Here is a 20,669-nt window from a genome sequence, read left to right on the forward strand (position 1 = left end):
CAGCCTCCTGACAGCCCTCCTGGCTGGAAGGCAGGGGGTTTGATCAAGATGTGAAGAGCATGTGTTTTTCATATTGAACTAAGAGCTTTGTCCACACCAATGGTTTCCACAGCTTGAGCAGAGAAGGTCCTGTAATGCATGCTTGTTAATGGAGTGCATTAGGGTTTTTTTTGCTATTGCAACAATTGGTCTCTCCAGTAGTTGCATGCTGTGCTGGGTTGGGCTGGGTGTTGCTTTTATTGCTCTCGTGCTCTGATTTTCTTAAACAGGCTGTGTGTGCAGACACCAGTTGGGAAAGGGATTGTGCTCCCCAGAGCACCTCCTCCTGCAGGGTGGGTTGTGGGACAGCCATGCCCAGTGGCAATGCCACATCCCTTAGCATCATGTTCCCTCCTGTCCCCTGCCCCAGTCACTGCATAGGAACAAACATGAATTTTGCAGAGGCATACAGACATGGAAACATTTTCACCTGAAGCTGTGAGCTGCAGATGGCCACACACCATCACACCTGGTTTTCTAAGGGTTGGAACAAGTAGCATCATTTTGGCTGCAATGGTCCATTCAGGGGGGAAAAAAAATGCTTGCTTGCTTTTTTTCCCCCCACCATTACACCACAACTGGTATTTTCATGGGTTAATACATACTTTGCAAACATGGGAATATCAAGATGTCTATTGCCCTTGATTTTATAACGTGTATTAGATGCCAGATCTGGCAAGGCAGAGTGTATGATTAGCAGAATGGTAATACATCATGCCTACCAAGAGCATCTGCTCACCAGCCTGACTCCACTGACCTTTAAATGCCCCTCCCAGCCCCTCTTTGGATGCCTACACTTCAGCCCATGAGTCTGAGAGCAGGAATGTGCTCTGTTCACTGTCCTGCACTGGTGTGCCCCCTATAGATGGTAAAATCCTGGCTACTGGGGATATAGATGCCAGCTCCTCCATGCCCGCTGACTTCTGCAGGAGCTGGGATTTCTATACACATGAATAAGGGAGGGTTTTCTGTGCCCTTCTCATGTGTTCAAACCTATGGGTAATGGACCTGACTTTAATACAAGTTAATCTGTGTGCCAACTGATGTTACGTGTTTTTTAATACAACTGTATCATTTACCTTCATCTCATCTCCCAACACCCTCCCTCCTGCCTCCCCACAGTTTTCTGATAGACATCTATTTCCCCTCCTATTTCTCTTTTAATCTTATTAATGACTTTTACCCCTTTTGCCCCCTCCACCCTGGCTAAAAAACTTGCAACTTGTTTGTTTCTTTTTTTAATGATCCTCTCTTTCCTGCTCTAATTCTCTTATCTTTCTTTGCATCTCCTCACCTGCTACTTCCCTCTTAAAGAAGTCCATGAACCAGGTATGTGACTTCTGAATTCCTCTGCGTGAATGTGAAGGGTTATTGAGTGCTGGAGATTCAATTGCAATTGGCCATTTCACAATTGGGTTGTGCTCTGAAATGGGTTAAAGTGGAAGCATCACCCCCCAAAAAAAGAGAAAAGCCAATCAGTAACTCTGATATTATACTCAGGAATTCAAAGATGGTGGAAGGAACCAGATAAAAGCACAAATATTAATGATAAACTGTAACTTCAGCTTCCTTACATCTTCCATCGGTAATACTTCCCTCTACCCTGTGATGAATAATAATGAGGAAGAGCTAACTGATGCATGAAAAATGTAATAACTTTTCTGTAAGCAGTATTCTAAAGTGTCAGCTGTAGCAATGGCCACTGAGTGGACTCAGAGGGTTCCTTGGGCTGCTGACAGGAAACCTGCAAGTAAGGTTTGTTCTGTGGAAGAGCAGAAACTGAACTTGTAGCATCCTCCACAGTGTGCAAGTGATTCTGTGCCATTTTGCATAGTTTTTTGAGATCAGCCACATCTCAGTGCAGTCTATCCCAGCTATTCCCCTCTGCTGTCTGCCAAGGGAGACCAGCTCAGCATCCTTCAGTATCTGAGGCTGGGTGGGATGTCTGATTGATTTTACATGACTTAATGCTTCAGCATTCATGCGTGTGCTGCTTACCAGCCCCTTCCTATTCTCACATCTTCTCATTTTCCATCTCACTCCTCTCATTTTAGCTGCATTTGCTCATTCTCACCTGCTCCTAAGTCTTTTCTGAGTGTAGCTTGCCCAAACTGGGGCATTTTGCTGCCATATCAGCTGCTCTTCATGCTCTGCGCCTCCTTCCCCTGCAGTCCTAAGCCAACTGAGCAGCTTCCCTGGTCCTGTGTATTGGTCTTTAACACAATTATTGGCTTGGAATCTGCACAAATTATTAATGAGATTTGATTAAGTCAGACCTCACCTACAGCCTTCCCTTGTTGTCTTTTCCCCTGGAAACATCTGCCTGTAACAAACTGAGAGGAAGGTTTATAAAGGAGATGTGAACACATTGAGAGCTTCTGGCAGCTCTTCACACTTTATTAATATTTAGATTTTGTTCTGTTAATGCTGCCTTTGTCTTGTGCATATCAGCTGTTGCTGCCTGGGTCCTGCATGAGATCAGATCTATTGCTGTTGTGTTTCCTTGCCCTATTTCTTTTACTTCAGTGGTGTTTTCCATCTAACCAACAGAGCATGCAGTATCTAAATCCCTATGTGTTACTCTGAGGCATTTCTGCTCATAGCAGTTTGAAGATGTTGAAGCAAATCACAGTCATGAAGAATCAATCCATCCCCTAAAATTTCCCATCCCTGTAGGAAACAGATATAACTACTTGAGTCTGCACTAGCACCTTGCCAGAAGCTTAGGAGAAACACTGCATAGACCTGAATATTTCCTTTTCTGTGGAGCTGAGCCCCAGATCTGCCAGTGGTGGATCTCAGATGGGGCCGCTTCAGATGGAAAAGGAAAGATGCACCCAGAACAAGACTTCCTTGCAGTCACTGTCATACCCTCATGCTTACTTTCCCACAGGAGCATGAGTACAACTGAAACAGATTGCAGTGCACACTTGTGAAACTGTTTTATTTAAACATAAGGGTCCTGGGTGATACTGAAGTTGTCCAGTATTTCTATAGCTGCATGATTAAATGGCTGCAATCCACTGACGTTCAAATTCCTTTTATCCTTCATTTCTATGACATCCCCTCCCTGTGTTCTTCACACTCTACTATAAATGCTCTCCTTTTCCACACTTATTAACACTCTCCCTATAACCTAGTATGTGAAAGGTACCCATTTCAACCTGACCTTACCAAAGTTTGAGGTGATCCCTTCCTGAATAACTTCTAATTCTTTTATCTTCCTTTCGTATCCTTTTCCCCTGACACCTCCTACTAAATGAAGCCCCCCCTCCAGGTATGTGATTTAACGTCTAAACTTCCCCAGTGCCTGCCTGCTGGGACAGCATGCATAGGAATTGAATACAAGGTGACAGGAGATGATAACCAAGCTGTTAATGATAACTTGCACCTTGCATGCATTTTTGACATATTTTTTTGTTTGTTTCTCTTTCTTGGAAACATTATTAAAAGCTGGGCAACATGTATGTTATTGTGAAAGGATAGATCAGCAGGGTGCATCTTTGTGGAATGGGTTAAATCCTGCGCTGTGATATGAGAATGAATATTTCATTCTACAGTGAAAGCTTCATTTCAAATCTCAGAGCAGAATTTCACCCATTGATTAATTGCAAGGACCATAAATACGGAGAGATTTTGCATTGTTAGTTTTTTTCTTATGCCTGCTTTGCAAAATATTCAGCAGTGCATGTATGGCTGGAAATCGAAAGCTGTCCCTCAGATCTGCATCGCTAATCAATTCTTGCCTTGCTGAAGTTAGATGAATGAATTGTAGACTTGCACAGACTTTAATCAACATTTTCTTCCTCTGAAGTAACCAATTTGAAAATCTCCATTGCAAATGGATGTGAAGCAGAGCAGTAAATTTACACAACCATCCAGATTGTCTTCAAGGAAGGAAATAGCATGGGCCATAGATCCATAACAGAGAACTGAGCTTCTCTGAAAGTTAGCTGAGTGCTGATGATGAGTTACAGCAGGTATTTCAGCTGGTTACCAAACACATCATGTTAACCTGAACAGGCTGGAATGCTGCTGTAGAATAGGATGGATCTGACAGTGCCTAGAATGTGCTCTGCTCATGTGCATATTTCAAACCAAGGTAGACCTTAGTACGTTGTGCTGTCAGGTTGTGCTTTATGCATAAAATGCTCTTAAGTGCTTTGTTTAAAGCATTGCACTGTTATCATAAATCTGTTTCACTTGACCAAATTCCTTTCCTTTCCTGTGACTTCTGTTTACATGCTGTTCCAAATGTAATTAACTTACTTTCTCTCAGGTTTACTTCTCAATGCCATTCCCTTTTCCTCTCTACTTTTCCACCCCTTTGGCTCAAAAGCTCCCTTGCTTTGTGAAATAACAGGTTTCTCATTCTCTTATTTTCCATCACATCTTGTTCCATGACACTTCACACATGAAGTTCATGAGCCGGGTATGTGACACGACTTCTGATTTACTCTGTGTAGTTGCAACACAGGTGTGAATGTGTGTGAACAGGAGTCTTGGGCTGGCAGAAGAGAACAAAGCAAGAGAAACAAATATTAACCATAAAGATCCCTTGCAGCCTTCTTCTCCTTTAATCTCCCTACTTACTGCTACTTTAACCTTACAGCATCTTTAACTCCCAACAGCCTCTCCAGATACCTTTTCTCTTTGCCTTAATTCACTAATCACTTCACTTTTTTCCCCTCACACATTCCCTGGTTTCTTCCTCAGGCTTCCAAGAACTTTAAATATCTGTTCTGTTTTTTTCCTTTTTTCTTTCTTCCCATTACCTGTCTTTCCATTGCCGCTCACACCATGATGCAGAAGAAGCCCCTGAAGAAGGTACGTGCTGATACCTCTAAAGACTCTCACCCCTTTTTCTTTTTCAGAGCTGGGGAAACAGTGTTGAAAACACTGACCTTGTTGAAGAGCACAGGTAGCATGGGAGGGAAGCAGATTCGCTGAATGGCTTTGGACAAACTTAGAGAGAAGGGTTGTATGCTTGCTAACAAAAAAGGCTCCACAAAATAGATACAGCAGTGTGGATCCTGTGGTCCCAGCCTCACTGTGGTGACCTCAGGCTTTTATTCTTTGGAGCTTGTGGGTCAGTATATCCCTTGGGTATGTACATGTATATGTATAAAGCCCTGACTAAACAATGACCCACAACGTGTGGCTGAGCAGGGCTCAGGTGTTCTTCACAAAGGGCTGATGTAGTTTGTTGTCCTGGAAAGACAGAATTGAGAGACAAAGAGGTGAAAGAGTTAATCTGTAGCTGATGTCTCAGGGACTTGTATATTTTGTTTTCTAATCACAGCCTGAACCTCTGATTAATCAGCTGAGGCAAATGTTGGGTCACCTGTGGGAGCACAAGTGAGAGTAATTTAGCTGTGCTCGCAGAAGGGGTGGAGCTTGACTCCATCTCCTCTAGACCTCATTTAAGGGCTGACCACCACTAAGGCAGCATCTCTTGGAGATTGCTCCCCAGTGGAGATTGCCCCAGCTTTTCCCAGCAAAGGCATCCATGTTGGTGAGTTTTTCTTTACAAATAACCTTTTGAATATTTGTCATCATCTTTGTTACCATCTTCATATCATTCCACTTTACACGTTCTCATTCTCATGTAAGTTTCTAGCTGCTGTTTGGATGCAAGAAAGCCCAGCATTGTTGGATCTGAGAATGAGTCTGAATCTGTAGCTATTACTTTGTCCTTACTTTTACGTAACTAAAGCTGTAGCTTCCATAAGAGACATTCAGGAACTTTTATGCTAAGGTGGATATGTTTTGTTCCTGTTTTCATAAAGCCTGCCCTTGAGCTCCTTGTAGGATGACACTGGAGACCAGAAGCACAGTATTTCAGTGTCAGAGAGAAAATCAAAGTTTCTGTCAGGGGTTACAAAGATTTTCTTTTGAGTTCAGTTTACAACTTGTTATTTCCAGGTATGCTGGGCAACGTAGTGTGGAGTATATTACAGGGCATATCTTTACCTTTTGTGAGCCAGTAAATGTGTAATGCAACTCTGTACTTCATCTGGTTCATGATTTGGCCTCTTCCTAGTGAAATAAGGCACTATATTAAGCACAATCATTTCTGGCTAAAACATCTTGCAATGTACTGCATTTTACTACTGCTTCATATTTATGCATGCCTGTTGTAAAGGGCTAGACACCCTTCTCTCTTTGTTCCCTCTTTTCATTTGATCTCCAGAGAGCCCCAGATTCCCAGCGTAGTGGGGAGGGAGCGAGAATAGCTGCTTTTTGGACAACAGTGCTGGTTGTGGATTGATTACTCTGCTTCTTTTCTTTTGCTTTTATCCTTCCATCTACAGCTGATGAAGAAGGCGGATACTATGATGGTAGTTCGGTGTTGTCTTAGGACAACAAAATCATCTTTCTAACATCTCACTCTTTGTTTGTTTTTGTTCCTCACCTGATTTCAAACTCAGGAACTGGGCCAAAACCTCTCTGCTGCAAAGAATCACTCATTGTGTATATCCAGTCACTCTTAGGAATTCTGTATACTCCCACTAGGGTAGCAGGTGGTAAAACCCAAGATCTAGAAGCTTGTTTTACTTTTTCAGATAGATACCATGTATTGCATCTCTCATTATTATAACTTTCCAATCCAAATAATTAGTTAAGTCTCTCTTAAATTCCACTGGCATGGTTAAAAATGGAGCTGGGCCCTGTGTGGGTATGCCTATCTCATCCAGCCTCGAAGGTCAAGCTTTTCCAGCTGAAATCTGCAGATATTTGAATTTCTGCTCCAACCACACACTTAACATTGTCCTCAGGACTGAACATACAAACTAATGGGACAACTCATTTGTTGCTTTAAATAGTACATTTTAAAAAATTTGGTTAAATAGGCCTTGGAACACACAGTTAGGAATGAGAATCATGAAAGGACCAAATCTATGAAGGGTCAATTTTGCTCTTGCGTGGGGGCAGGTAACTTCAGCCCCTGGAGCTAAATGCAAAATCACTTTAAAGGTGTAGAAAGGCTCTTGTGGATTTTGAAAGCCTTTGAAGTAGCTAAATTGTGTAGCCTCAACCCCTAGAATGTTTGGCCAGATGTTTCCCAAAGACGAAGCGCAACACCATTGGGACCAGTTTTTCTTTTTCTGTGATTTCTTGTTTTGTTTTTGTTTTTCATTTTGTTTGTTTTAATTTTCTTGCTCACCTTTCAGGATTTTATTTTTAAATTATAGGGATATCCTGTGAGGACCTTTCAGAGTTTCTCGCATCACTTTTCACTTCAAAAAATGAGATCTTTTTCTCTTTCTTTCTCTCCCTCTTTTTCTTTCCTCTTATTTTTTTAATAGCACACTGTTTTTCAAGGACATGCTATGCCTTAGAGATGTTATTTCTCAGCAGTGGGGCAAAGAAGAGTGTTTAGGGATTTCTGATTGAAGTAAAGGCAGGTCAGATGGATTTTGCATAAAGAGGAGTGTGATGGGAACATCTCACAGACTGCGCAGGAGAATGCAAGGCTGTGTTTACTGTGCTATCTGTTGTCTTTGAACCAACTCTTTTGGAAACCAGAAATTCAGAAATTCTACCTCTAATCACCATGTCAATGAACTTGGATTTCCAGTGGTCTTGCCTTCTTTAGGCAGGAATGTATATGGGGATTTTGTCACAGCTCCATGCTCCGTGGGCAGAATGAGCACAAGATCAGCCAAAATCCACCACCAAGAACAGGAGTTTGCTATGACAATTCCTGTCCTGTGTTTCCACAAATTTTGGCCCAGTTCCTTGAATCTCCTCATGAAAGATGGGGTATCTCGAAAGAAATCACATCTCTGAGCTCCTTTTGGTGCATTCAGTATGGACCATGCTGGATCATGCACTGCAAAGGACATCTTAATTACTGCTCATTTTTAAATAAATTCTTCTGTTTCTTCCTTTTCCCCTTTTCTGGTTTTCTGGAGGTACCTTAAATATCCTAACTACATATTTATTTATTTTTTTTCAAGTGAACTAACCTACCTTTCATTCATACATTTATTTATTTCTGACAATTGTTTGTTGGTTTAATTACATTTTAAATGCTGATTTGGTGGAAGCCGAAGCCAAATTCACCCAGTCATTGACAGACAGATGTCAATCCTGGCATTCAAGGTCAACAAACAAAATCCGTCATTTCCTCTCCTCTTTTTTCTCCCTGAAGTGTTACTAACTGACAGCCTTCAGTTAAACAGGAGTGTTAATGGGAGTTATCTGGCTATGTCATGAGGGAAAGGAATCCTGTGTGAATTAACATCCCTGGTAGACTGGTTAATCATGACTACTTCCACTGTCCAGTTTGAAAAACAAAACTGGAGCACTGTAACTTATGTTTTAATAAGCTCACTGGCTATTTGAAAAGCAAAATGATTTAAAAAATAACTGTAGAAACACAGAACTATGTTCTTTGCCTATTTTTCTTCAGGAGTGATTTGTGGTTTCCTTTATACAGCTGCTCTAAATCTTTTCTAATTACATGTCGTGTATTTTAATAGCATTGCTCTGGCTTTTAGAGGCCTCTGCTAAAATATGTTTTAGAGGGCAGTGTTCTTGTAGTATGTGAGGAAAGTGCCTACCTCAAAAATTTCATTACTAAAATTGATATGTGAGAGAAAAGAAAGCTTTGCTTCTGATCTCCTTTATTCACCCCTCATATCTTTTCCCTTAATTTTCTCAGTTGCTCATTTCCAGTCACTTTGTCCATCTCTGATTATCTAATATCCTTGCAAGCATCTCCACTGAATATTTTCTACTATCAATTTTTGCTATTTTCTCCCTTATTTTTTATTTATATTTTTTATTCGCTGTTCCCATTCCTTTTCTCAGTTTCCCCAGTCAGTCCCAAAGCAGATGCAAATGAGCACTTGATGAAATTAATACCATGTACTATAATGTAATGTATTACATTCTATTAGGTAGTATAATATCTTTCTGTATCTCAATATGGATAACCACTCCTGAGGGAGGCAGGCTTCTTTTTTCCTTTACAAAGCCGCCTGTTTTTACCAGGTTTAATAGTCTGTGAGCTTTTTACCTCCGTTCCTCCCACTGAACCAACACAGGGAAAGTCTTGTACAACAAAATCCAGCATCCCTGAAAGTTCAAATGTAGCATGTGGTTATGAAAGTCAATTTGAGCCCCTGTGAGACTGTTCCAGAATAAATAAGTTTAATTCACTTCTATTTGTGAGAATAACTGTGCTGAATTTATTGGCATTAGACTGGGGCTAATAACTAAAGTATAAAAGGCATAGCAGGGAAGGGGGATTGATCGCAAGCACAAATGTTAAGCAAGAAACTCCTTAAGACAGCACATTTCTGAGAGCCAGGGAAAGGTCACCTGTTGCAGGGGGACACCTCCAACTGTCAGTCTCTGTGATGGCTTAGCCCTCCTTTCAGGGCATTACACCTTTCCCGGTGATGCAAAGATTATTTCCGTTGCCACTAATGGTAATCTTGCTCACTAGGAGACGATAGCCTTTCCAAGTGGGGTTTGATGGGCACCCTACAGTTTTTTTTTTCCCCTCCTGGCCCCCATGCGAGGCATTTAATGTAAATTGGCCAAACCTATTTTTTCAGAGTCTCCTCTACAAATTTAAGCAAACTTCAGTGAATGAAGGGCTGATTGAAACAAGCCATGTTTTCTTCCACCTGAATGCCCAGCTGCCCTCCTTTAGAAGTTGTTCAGGATATTTTTAGAAAAATAATTTATCATTTAGATGAAAGCACTGCCTTCCAGATGCTACGTTTGGGACTTTTAAACAATCTCTTGATTCTTTTCTGCCAAATTCTTTTTTAAGGGTAAAAACAGATTCACTCCTAGCAGAAGGGGTATGTGAGCCTGTATGTTTCTTTTGGAAGTGTTTGTGATTTAACCAGTTTCTTTGGGATGTTTCCCCTAAGATTGAATTTCCCTTCCCTCCTTTTACTTTAGCAGCTGGCATGATCTCTGTTGTTCTAACTGTTCTCCTTCTTTTTCCCTTCCTGTTTTGCTCCATGTTTCCAAATACAGAGGAGAAGCCCAGAATAAAGTAAGTATGAAGGGTAGGGAGGTTCAAAACCCTGTGATCGTGTTTCTGATCCAGCAGAAGCCTGTAGTGTTTATTACACAAATGGCCATCAGAAGCCTTTGTATAACCCTCCCTCATCCAACATCCTGCGTCCCTTTTCAGGACATCTGCTCCTGCCAGAGGGCACATAAGCAACAGTTACTGGCCAGGATCTTCATACAAGTTCTTCATGGAGCTGGGGAAATCACAAACTGTCCATATCCCCCAGCTTTCAGTGGAAATGAGGTGGCTTGGCAGTAAATTCTTTGTGAGAGCCTGTAGCTGGGAGCAACCCTTCCGTCTATTGCTGACTGCTGGAGGGATGGCAAATGTTGGGCTGGGCTGGCTAGAGCTTAATTAAGTTTTCCTAAGGATTTTCTGGCTCTGGGTTTCAGTGTCTTCCCTTTCCCACTCTGCTAAGTACCCAGAACAAGGAGTGCAGCACTGCACTGACAGCCTTGTGGGCCACTGTGTTTCTGTCCAGTAGGGGGTAGATTTTAGGAATGGAAAGTGTTTTCATGGATGACTCCCTGTTCTGCACAAGCCTCCATGAAGTTGAAAGGTCTCTAATGCTTTCTGGATTAGTTTTCAATTGACTTGCTGTTTCACACCTCTGCATCTCTGTTAACATTTATCTTTGTCAGCATAATTCTCAAGGGCAGATCAGTTCAGGACATGCCTATTTCCTAACATGAAAATTCATTTTTCCTCTCTTTTCTCACTTTTTTCCCCTCTTATTTTCCCTTTCCATTTTCCCTTTGCCCTTCTGTTATTCCTTTTCCTACTCTTTCCCTTTCCCTTTCGATTTTGTCTCTCTGCAGGCTAACTGCTCCTAAAATACCAGAGGGTGAGAAAGTAGATTTTGATGTGAGTATTCCTGAGGCTGTATGTGTTTGCCTGTCAGTACCTGAGCTATACATGTGTGCAGACCCATGTTACTCCACTTGTACTGAACACAGCTGAAGATACTATCCAGGATAGAATGAATGCTTGCTGGTGTTTTGCATTAGAGGCTGCCTTATCCTCTCTGAAGGCCTCTGGATACATTTGTGACTAATATGGCCAAGACAAAAACTTTACTTTACTCCTTGAATGTTTGGAGCAAAAGGAGCAAGAATTTCAGGATCTCTAAGATCCCTTGTCTTGCTGCTATAGATGAAATAAAGCAGGTCTATGCTCAGCTGTTGCTGACAAACTCCACCTGAAATTACAGCATAAGTTTAACAACAGAAATCCAAATGCTTTCCTAGAAAGCTGACATGAAACTGAAAAACTGCTAGTGTTGAAAATCTCTGCAGAAATGTCTGCCTTACTCAGAAATGCAGGGGCATTTTCTAGGTAAGGTATGTATCCCAGTCCTTTGGCTGAACTCTGTATGTAGGAGGCTGCTAAGCACAGCTAAGGGTAAAGCGCTATGCAGTGAAATAGAAGTTGTGGATTCTGTTCCCATCTGGGCTCCTGGTCACCACCTGGGTGAGCCTCTGAATATCTCTGACCTGCATCAACATGTGCAGAATCTAGCTCATAGATAACAGTAACACTTTCTGCTTTTGTTTGTGTGTGTGTTGGCAGAATGCTGGGAGTCTGCAGGGTGTGTTTCTAGTGCACTACTGGCTTACTGAAAGCTTTTTGCTGCTCTTCTAGGACATCCAAAAGAAGAGACAGAACAAAGACCTGATTGAACTGCAGGCCTTGATTGACAGCCACTTTGAGGCCAGGCGAAAGGAAGAAGAAGAGCTGGTTGCCCTTAAGGAGAGGATTGTGAGTCCTTGTACTGCTCATCCATGGTGCTAGATGGGAGATAAAGATGAGAATTTAAACCATTAATCTTGTTACTTTGGTAGCATTGCCGTGCATAGAAATGATTAATGTCACCCCCAGACTGCTTCTTCTCACAACTGTTTTCTCACTCATCTCCATTTTGCACCCGGTTGTGTGTCAGCCCCATCCTGCACATCCTGGCAAAGGAGCCTGATGGCTCACTGAGTACCAGAGCTCTTGGTGGTGGGGACTGCGGGAGGAAAATGAAGTAACGGGGCTGAGTTCAAGCCTCTGTCACTGCTTCTTGCAGGAGAAGCGCAGAGCTGAAAGAGCAGAGCAACAGAGAATCCGGGCTGAGAAGGAGAAAGAGCGTCAAGCACGGCTTGCGGTAAGCATTGTCTCATCTCCTTTTGTTTCAGCACCCAGGTAGAGGAGATTTCTAGAGATGGAAAGAAACTACAGGTTCTGTCTATCTTGGTCTGGAGAAGAGATGACCATCCTCTTAAAGCAAGGGCAGGACATGGGAATTGCCAGTATATGTGAATATATCTTACCTGATCACAGTCCCTGTAGTAACAACAGGTTGCTGGAGAAGCTGAGAATCTCCCCTAAAGTAACTTGTTTCTATGTCTTGCACTCTGCAGGAGGAGAAGGCACGCAGAGAGGAAGAGGATGCCAAGAGAAAAGCTGAGGATGATCTCAAGAAGAAGAAGGCTTTGTCTTCTATGGGTGCCTCGTACAGCAGCTATCTGGCAAAGGTAAATGCGTGGACCAAGTGTAAAACCACTGGGTTGACAAGAAAGAGTCTTTATTATAAGCTGAGGAAATAAAAAAACTTAACTTTTCCTCTTATGGGTCCCTAGCAACTTGTCTTGCATGCTCTGTTAATGAACTTATTTTGTTCAGTCTGCGTTTCTGCAGACTGACATGACTTGATGTTCTGAAAATAGGCTGATCAGAAGAGAGGGAAGAAGCAAACAGCTAGAGAGACAAAGAAGAAGGTTCTGGCAGAGAGGCGCAAGCCCTTGAACATTGACCATCTTAATGAAGACAAGCTGAGGTAACATGTTTACCTTCACTTACTGCAGTGTAATCCACTGAAGTTTGTACTTACTGTCCTGGGGTCTTCTCTAGCAAAAGAATGAGGAAAGAGGCTTTCCTTGAAATTCCTCAAGGAACAATATCAAGCTCTGCTTTTCCTTGGTCTGAAGAACAGAGGGGGAAATGAGGCATGAGATATTACTGAAATAGCCTGTCAGCTTGTCCTAATTAGAGTGTCAGCCAGTGGACTAGGCACAAACTTTAAGCCCAGATCTGAAATAAGATGAACAAACTCAGATTGGTTTCTACCATCGCAGTGTTCCCAGGGTAGTTAGAGCTGCTAAGTTATGAGTACAAATAGCACTGAGGTTGGAGTCTTGGGGGCTGAGTGCTCAGGTGCTGAGCAGTCTTCACTTGATGGCCTGAACTCTACACAATGGAGTTTAACTTCAGCCCTGAAGCAGATGAGATTGCACAATGGCAGCTGCTCTGCTCATCTGAGGCATTTGGACATTCTTCCTTTTCATCTAATTCCCCTGGACTCTTTTTATCCTTACAAGTTAGGGGGAAAATTAAATCTAACAGAAGTATATGAGTGTTGGGTACATGCAAGAGTAGAAGGCTAAAAGGTTCTCATGTGAGGAAGTGTGACCTCTACTAACTTTCAGAATTCGGTAGCTTTCAGAGGCCAGAAAAAAGTGCCAGGATAATGCATGAATGGAACTGAACTAAATGTAAAAATCTCTCATATTAATGATGTGAAAACTGTAGAAAATACATGATGTGATGTGTTTCTCCTCTTGCCCTTTCCCATCAAATGCACAGGGACAAGGCTAAGGAACTGTGGGACTGGTTATACCAGCTGCAGACTGAAAAGTATGACTTTACTGAGCAAATAAAGAGGAAAAAATATGAGGTGAGTGGAAAAGCCATTTCTCTAATGATACCAGCTCCAAAACATTAAAATCTCCAAGAATCCTCTGGCAAAAGCCACACAACAGCAAAATCATTCAATTCTTCAATGACCTTTTGGATTATTTAAGCAGAAATGCACCTGGAACTATAGTCCCCCTGATGTAGTTGGAATAGATTTCACATTTTAGGCTGAAATTTAATAGATTACACTCAAGGCTTTCAGTGCCCTCTTGGAAAGCCAGTGCCAATGGAAAATGCTCCTGTTCAAACACACTTTATTCATTCTTATTTATTTTCTAGGTAACAGTGGTACAAAAAAAAATCAGAGTCTCAATTCATTCACCTCCATCACAAAGTAATGTTTTTAAGTGTCTTTGATTTAACACTTGTATGTTTGAAGTTTTATACCTGTCCCAGACAGATTCCCTTTGGACTGAGTGGTCTGGAGTTACTGAAACCTGCCTCCAGACAGGCGCGTCTGACTGCATTGTCTTTTGGTAACATAAAGTGGATAGGTTTCCTTTACAACAAGTTACCTACACCAGGTTTCAGTGGCTGAGAAATCCTACTGGATCACTCTGTCTTGCTCTACTTTTGATTCCCAATTGCACAGACACACGTTGACAGGGAATGAGCAACACCAATGTAATTGTCTCAATCTCTCTTAGATTTTAACACTACGTTGCAGGCTGCAGGAGCTTTCCAAGTTGTAAGTACAACGAACTTGCCTGTGTAACAGCAGCAGCAAAGGCTACCAAATGCATGAGCCTGCAGCATGGTCAGAGGTCAGGTGCCAGAAAGAAACTGGCACTTGGCTCCAAGTGCAGAGAGAAAAGAGAAAAATGCATTTTGTGTGGCTTCCTTCACTTCCTTTTTCTCTCCCTTTGTGATCTTTGAAAAGAGATGAAGTAATTTAGGAGAAGAGTCAGGATCTAACAGGGTTGTAGCTGAAGAACTGAGCAGGTAGCCCATTCAGTTCATCTCTACAAGTCTGTCAAATCTCTGTCCAAACCTCTGCTTCTAGCTGCATGCAGGAATCGCTACAACACACCTGAGATAGATGCAGAAGCTTAGAGATGCACAAGGAGTATCCCGGACCTCATAGAAAAGAATGGTATGGAGTTTGGGTAGGTTTTTCACCTCCTGGCTTAATGGCTACCCAGATCCAAAATACTGAAGAGGGTTAGCTTAATGATAACAGGTCAGCTGAGTGTGAAACAGCAGGAAATATGAATGTAAGGGAAAAGAGCAAAGAATGAGGGAGAGATGAGTGAGGATATAAGGGAGAGATGAAGGAAGAAATCGGAACACACAGGAATGGAGCTGTTCTTTGGCTCTAGAATCTGTTGCTCTTTGGTGCTTCCGTGGAGAGTGAGTGTAATGGTCACTATGGCAAGGTTGTCAGTGAAGGTAAGTCTCAAGTCCTTGGGTCAACCTGAAGAGGGAGCTGCTTTTCCTCCACATTTGTGGAAAACAGCCAGTTACCACAAACAATTTAAACTGCTGCAGCAGATATTTCAGATTCCATGAGTAAGTACAAAAGCAGCTGATGAGCTGCTCTTTCCTTCCTTGTATTGTCCTGTTCTTCTAATGTTTCAGTCTCTTATTTTGTCTGTTTGCCACGGAAAGACACGACCCAGGAAATACCAGTTGTTGGGCCAACCTGAATGTATGACTTTTTATTTTTGTTTTGCACGTGGGGAATATCAAACACTGCTTTAAATACTCAAATGCTGGGTTACTGGTTCTTGGACATGGCAGAGGCAGTCAAAAAATTTGAAGTATACCAGAAGCAGGAGCAAAAGTGTATGTCTTGGCCAGTGCATTTTTCCGTATGAGAAAAGCTAGGTAGAACCTTGGTTACAGATGAGAAGGTGAGGGGGCAAAAGAGGATTCCCTGTCACACTTTCATTCTCTGTGGCTTTTCCACTGCACTGGAGGTCCTGGGATTTCCATAGCGAGTCTAGGGCTATAGGCCAGGATTGGGATGCTAAGGCAGGCCAGAATGTGCTTACGCTGCGAAAGGTAGGTGTTCGCTTTCCGTGCGTCAGGTTGAAATCTAGATCTACCCCTGGCAAAAAAAAGTGAGACAGCATTTTGTCAGACAGATGCTCCAATGGCTTGCAGTCACCAACAGAGCTTGGCAAGATGTTCAGAGCCCTTACTCCAACATTTTTTTTCTGCTGTTGTTGAAGCTCTCCTTAATATTGTTATCTTCAGCACCTTTAAAATTAGATGAGTGGCTAAGAAGGTGGTGACTTCTGCAGGCTTCTCATCTCCTGCTCTGCCAGCTAACAAAGGTATTCTGGTAGAATCTGTGGCCTCCATTCCTGATGTCCCCATCCAAAAATCTACTGGACTTCAAGCTTATGTTTTTCCTAACATGTAGGAGTAGAGAAAGAGGGAGAAGGTGAGATCAACTCATACACGAAGTGAGGCTATGAAAGAGCTTTCCAGTTGGTCAGAGTGAAGCTCATTCCAGCTCATCTGCCTGCAGTTTGATGTGTGAGTTTATGGTAGATTAATTTATATGGATAGAGACTTTACTAGAAAGGATTAGGAAATTCTAGCTCTTTCTTCACTTGAAATGTGAAATTGGCTTAAAGGTTTATCACCAAGGAGTAACACTTCTCTCCTTCAAGAAAGAGTAAGCTTTTATTTCAAAGTGAGTATTAATCCCTATCACAGGCACCTGTTCCCAGCACTTCAGCAGGTAAAACTCTCCTCTCTGTGATGGAACAAAGTTTCTTTATCCCTAAAAACCCTAGTCATGTGTGTTGTTTTCAGATTGTCACTCTCAGGAACCGGATTGATCAGGCTCAGAAACAGTAAGTACCCATATCCCCTTCCTAGCTCCTGGCTGGGGATATCTTCTAAGTGTTCGAAGTAGTCACTTCAGCCTCAACAACAGCATTTTCTTGTTGCAACAAAATGAGGCTAAAGATGGAAGGGTAACTCCCATTCTGCCTCACGCTGAGAAAATGAAGGGCACAATGAAGTGAACGTAACAGCTAGTAAATAAAAATCATGTTTCTTCATGCTATGCCTGCACAATTTCCATCTGCTAATTGCTGGGATTTTCAAACGCCTGACTGAGATGCTTTGACTACACAAGGAAATATGACTCTTGTTTACAAAGGATAAACAAGTGACTGCTAAGAATGGTGTGTAACAAAACTAACATCACAGGATTATACTGTTGTAAGTTCTTTTCACTCATCTCCTCTCTCCCACTTTCCTTCTTCATATGACTTCTATTTAATCTGATTTTTCTGGGTCTCTTGTCTTTAACTATTTTACATGTTTGCAGTGAATTTGTGAGAGGCTAGGGCTACAAGAAACCTGGGAGCTTGAGCATGTAGAAGAGTAAGGCATAAAGGAGCAGCTGTAGAGAAGCAACGGAGGAGAACTCTGCACTGATGAGATTTGGTCTTCTCAGTGTTTCCTAACCTAAGCAAAGCGATGTCAGGATGAAATGATGATCTCTCTTTGGCTGATAGGACTGACCAGGCACTGCCTCCCCACCTCATCACACAACCTTGCCTTGTCAGATGAACACTGTACAAGGGAGCTCAGTTGCCTGTAGATGCCAAACATAAGAATGGAACTTCTCATGGTATTTTCTATACAGACCTCTAGACTGATAAACCTCAACAGAATGTGCAGCTGCAGAAAGCTGCAGTGGTTTGTCTGGGTGTCACTGCTCTTTTGAGGGGCACTGCAACTTGTATTAGTTATGAATAACTGTTTCCCAAAAGATACGATGTATTCTCAGCACAGTACGACAGTATTTGAAAAGGTTACACTGGGAAGCCCACAGCTCATGAGATTTCTCTGTATTTGAATTTCTATCCAAAACAGGCTGCAGCATTCCAAAGCAATGCTGATGTGTTATACAAGGATCAAGTGATCCTTTTGCTACAAGTTTTTATTAAATCTCCTTAAGAACATTCTAAAGGTTAGGCGTAACATCAAACAGTACAGGCGTCTGTGGAGATAAAAGGACTCTGGCTTCATTTGAGGAGCTATAGAGTTCCTATACTGGATTTTGAACCTGTGGGAAAGTTGGCAAAAGCAACACGAAGATGAATTTAACATAAGCAGAAAACTTTCAACTGTCTCTCTTGCAAAAGGTCATTTTTCAAATAGATCAAGTCTAACTTGGTTTTAAGGTAAAGTATCCACTATATGTACTGTCTGTGTCACTGTGTTACACCGTTCTATAAACACAGCCAGCATTTTTGAACGGGAGGGGCAGTGCTACAGAGATCTCCCCAGATGTGTCTTCCTTATCTTTCTCTGTTCTCTGGAGAAATCACTGGTTCCAAAGCAGGTCTCTCTTCTTCCATGTCAAAGGCTTGCTTCCATTTTGCATGTGCTTTTGTTTCAAGAAGCAGCCTTGCTGTCCTGTGTATGCGAGATGGGTTCGGTGTTGTGTTGTGCCCCAAAAGCCAAGGTCTTGCCAATGAGAGTCAGTGCAGAATCTAACCTGACTAACTTCATGCCTGATGTCCCTCTGTGGCTCCAGGCATGCCAGTTTCTCAGTCAGAAGGTAAGTGGCTTGCATGCAGGATTGTTCTTCTGTATGCAAGAAGATGACGTTTGGAGAGAATTTGCTTTGTGTGGAGACTGTAGCTGGACTGCTCCCACATACAATATGAGCAAGATTGGAATACTGGGAGCATTTAAAAACTTTGAATTGTTTTGGAGACTTGCTCTAAGAAAGAAGTTACTCTGCCTGTGCTGGAGTGAAACAGTTTTTAGTTCTATTTAAATTACTGTTTGGCTTGTTATCTTAGCTACCAGTTAGCTAGGACTGGGGAACTTGACAAGAGCTCCCTGATGAGAAGAAAATTTTCTCTAGAAACACATTCAAAACCAGATCAAAGCAAAGCTGAATTCAGGAGACTTCAAATCTGTGGCAGGGCAGTCTTGTTGCTTAATTCTGAGGTTGCTTGGACTTCTGTCCTGTTAATGCAGGAATCTGGAAGGGTCCACCTCTTCCAGGAATGCACATCCTGGCCTTTCACTAAGATTCTGAAGCAGAAAATCTTTCCACAACATCCACAATGTTTTCCTCAGGATGTGCTCTATAATGGGTGTGCCCAGCATGTGAAAAGTAAAAGCAGCTCGATGCTAATCTGAGAGTCAGAAATGAGTAGTGGTCACAGAGCACCCTACTGCTTCCTTCAAGCTGACATGTTTTTCTTGCCTTTTGTATTGCAGCAGCAAGAAGGCAGGAGCCAAAGGCAAGGTTGGCGGGCGCTGGAAGTAAAGAACCAGGCAGGATGGCCCTTAGTGATGTGTCAAAACCCTGCTGGTCTCCTTCTTCTTCCTTCACAAACTACTTGTGTTCCTGTGCCTCAGCGATAACTAAAATTGCAACATCAGCCTGTGTTGGCTATTGCTGCTGCTTTTCTTCTTCCTGGAGGAGTCTTCCTCAGTCAAAAGGAAGCAGGTTCCCTGTGGAACTGGGGAGACTCCTTGCTGGCATCTTCAATTCCTGCTGAGCATGTCCTTTATTCTCCTAACACCAGCCCTATGCTGTCCTGTAGATTGCTGTGTACAAATCCCTGGATTTTGTAAATAAAGCGCAACCAGTACCTACTTCAACAACAGCTCTCTGGAATGGTGTTTTGTATTTTACTTAATGGAAACTAAGGGTTAAACTAAATGCTTATCCAGTAAGATTTGAACTGGCTCAGCAAATGGGAATGAGGTTCAGTGTCATTAACCAAGGACCAGGACTCGGGGCCAGATATACAGCCACTATGCAGGCAGATAAGAAAACCCAACTCTGTTCTGAGGGAGCTCATAATCAGTATTCCTGTCTGGAAGCCAATGCAGTTGAAGCAGACTTAAAAATGTGAGTGATGAAAGTAATCAAAGACTTGGGTGCAGGGGAATGAATCCGCAGAAGTAGTAGCTTTCAGCACATGGCATTTCTTAAATGCAGATGTCGCAGCACAGAGTACTTTTAACTACAGTATTATGCTGAAATGTTTGTTGAGGCAGTTAATCAAAATATAGCATTGATATCCAACTAATTCAGTATTTATTTCAATATAAATATCAGATGGGGACAGAGACACAGAACAGCTGCTAACGAATGTGGAGCTGTTGTGTAGAGCTGCTTGGAGGCACCTCATTGGAAGGAGTTTTCTCACCTGGTTTCATACTAAACTTTCAGTGTCAGGTTATGTTCTCTGGGTCACATACATGCTGCGGTGACCAGTGAGGAAAAGAAAACCACAGTGCCATCATGAAGACAGCAGGACAGACATCCAGGAGATTTCAGAAGACTTTGCTGTGTTGGCAGGGCTGGTAAAAATGAACCCATTTATGGCCATATCCCTGTGAGAAGTGACATTTCAGGTTGAGCACTAGGAAAAATCTCTTCTGGGAAGGGATAGTGGGGCATTAGCACAGGCTGCACAGGGGGGTGGTACAGTCACTGTTCCTGGAGGAGTCTGAGAACTGCGTAGATGTGCAGTGGGGATAGGCTGGTGGTCACAGAACCACAGAACTGTAGGGGTTGGAAGGAACCTCTAGAGATCATCGAGTCCAACCCCCCTGCCAAAGCAGGCTCCCTACACCACATCACACAGGTAGGCGTCCAGGCAGGTCTTAAATATCTCCAGAGAAGGAGACTCCACCACCTCCCTGGGCAGCCTGTTCCAGTGCTCCGTCACCCTCACTGTAAAGAAGTTCTTCTGCACATTTGTGTGGAACTTCCTATGCTGTACTTTCATCCCATTACCCCTAGTCCTGTCCCCACGCACTACAGAAAAGAGACCAGCCTCACCACTATGGCTCCCACACCTCAGGTATTTATAAACCTGGATCAAATCCCCTCTCAGCCTTCTTTTTT

At 42.5% G+C, this 20,669-nt stretch overlaps 1 protein-coding gene across 44 annotated transcripts in view; it reads left to right on the top strand.

The window, feature by feature from the left end:
• Nucleotides 1–19,416, top strand: part of TNNT3 (troponin T3, fast skeletal type) — a 32,544-nt gene extending 13,128 nt beyond the window's left edge. For 14 of the 44 annotated variants that reach the window (XM_015863848.2, XM_015863849.2, XM_015863851.2 and 11 more), the window contains 12 exons: nt 1,354–1,368; nt 3,305–3,316; nt 4,849–4,866; nt 10,045–10,063; nt 10,903–10,948; nt 11,726–11,842; nt 12,153–12,230; nt 12,487–12,600; nt 12,793–12,902; nt 13,709–13,799; nt 14,467–14,507; nt 19,025–19,416. In XM_015863848.2, the coding sequence (XP_015719334.1) occupies nt 1,354–1,368; nt 3,305–3,316; nt 4,849–4,866; nt 10,045–10,063; nt 10,903–10,948; nt 11,726–11,842; nt 12,153–12,230; nt 12,487–12,600; nt 12,793–12,902; nt 13,709–13,799; nt 14,467–14,507; nt 19,025–19,073 (710 nt within the window). In that variant the 3' untranslated portion in view covers nt 19,074–19,416. Of the gene's footprint in view, nt 1–1,353; nt 1,369–3,304; nt 3,317–4,848; nt 4,867–10,044; nt 10,064–10,902; nt 10,949–11,725; nt 11,843–12,152; nt 12,231–12,486; nt 12,601–12,792; nt 12,903–13,708; nt 13,800–14,466; nt 14,508–16,585; nt 16,627–19,024 lie in introns of all 44 variants that reach the window. The other 30 variants (XM_015863850.2, XM_015863855.2, XM_015863857.2 and 27 more) reach the window with 4 other exon arrangements.
• The last annotated feature ends 1,253 nt before the right edge of the window (nt 19,417–20,669 follow it).

This window comes from Coturnix japonica, chromosome 5 (genome assembly GCF_001577835.2).
Source record: "Coturnix japonica isolate 7356 chromosome 5, Coturnix japonica 2.1, whole genome shotgun sequence".
Lineage (NCBI taxonomy): Eukaryota > Metazoa > Chordata > Aves > Galliformes > Phasianidae > Coturnix > Coturnix japonica.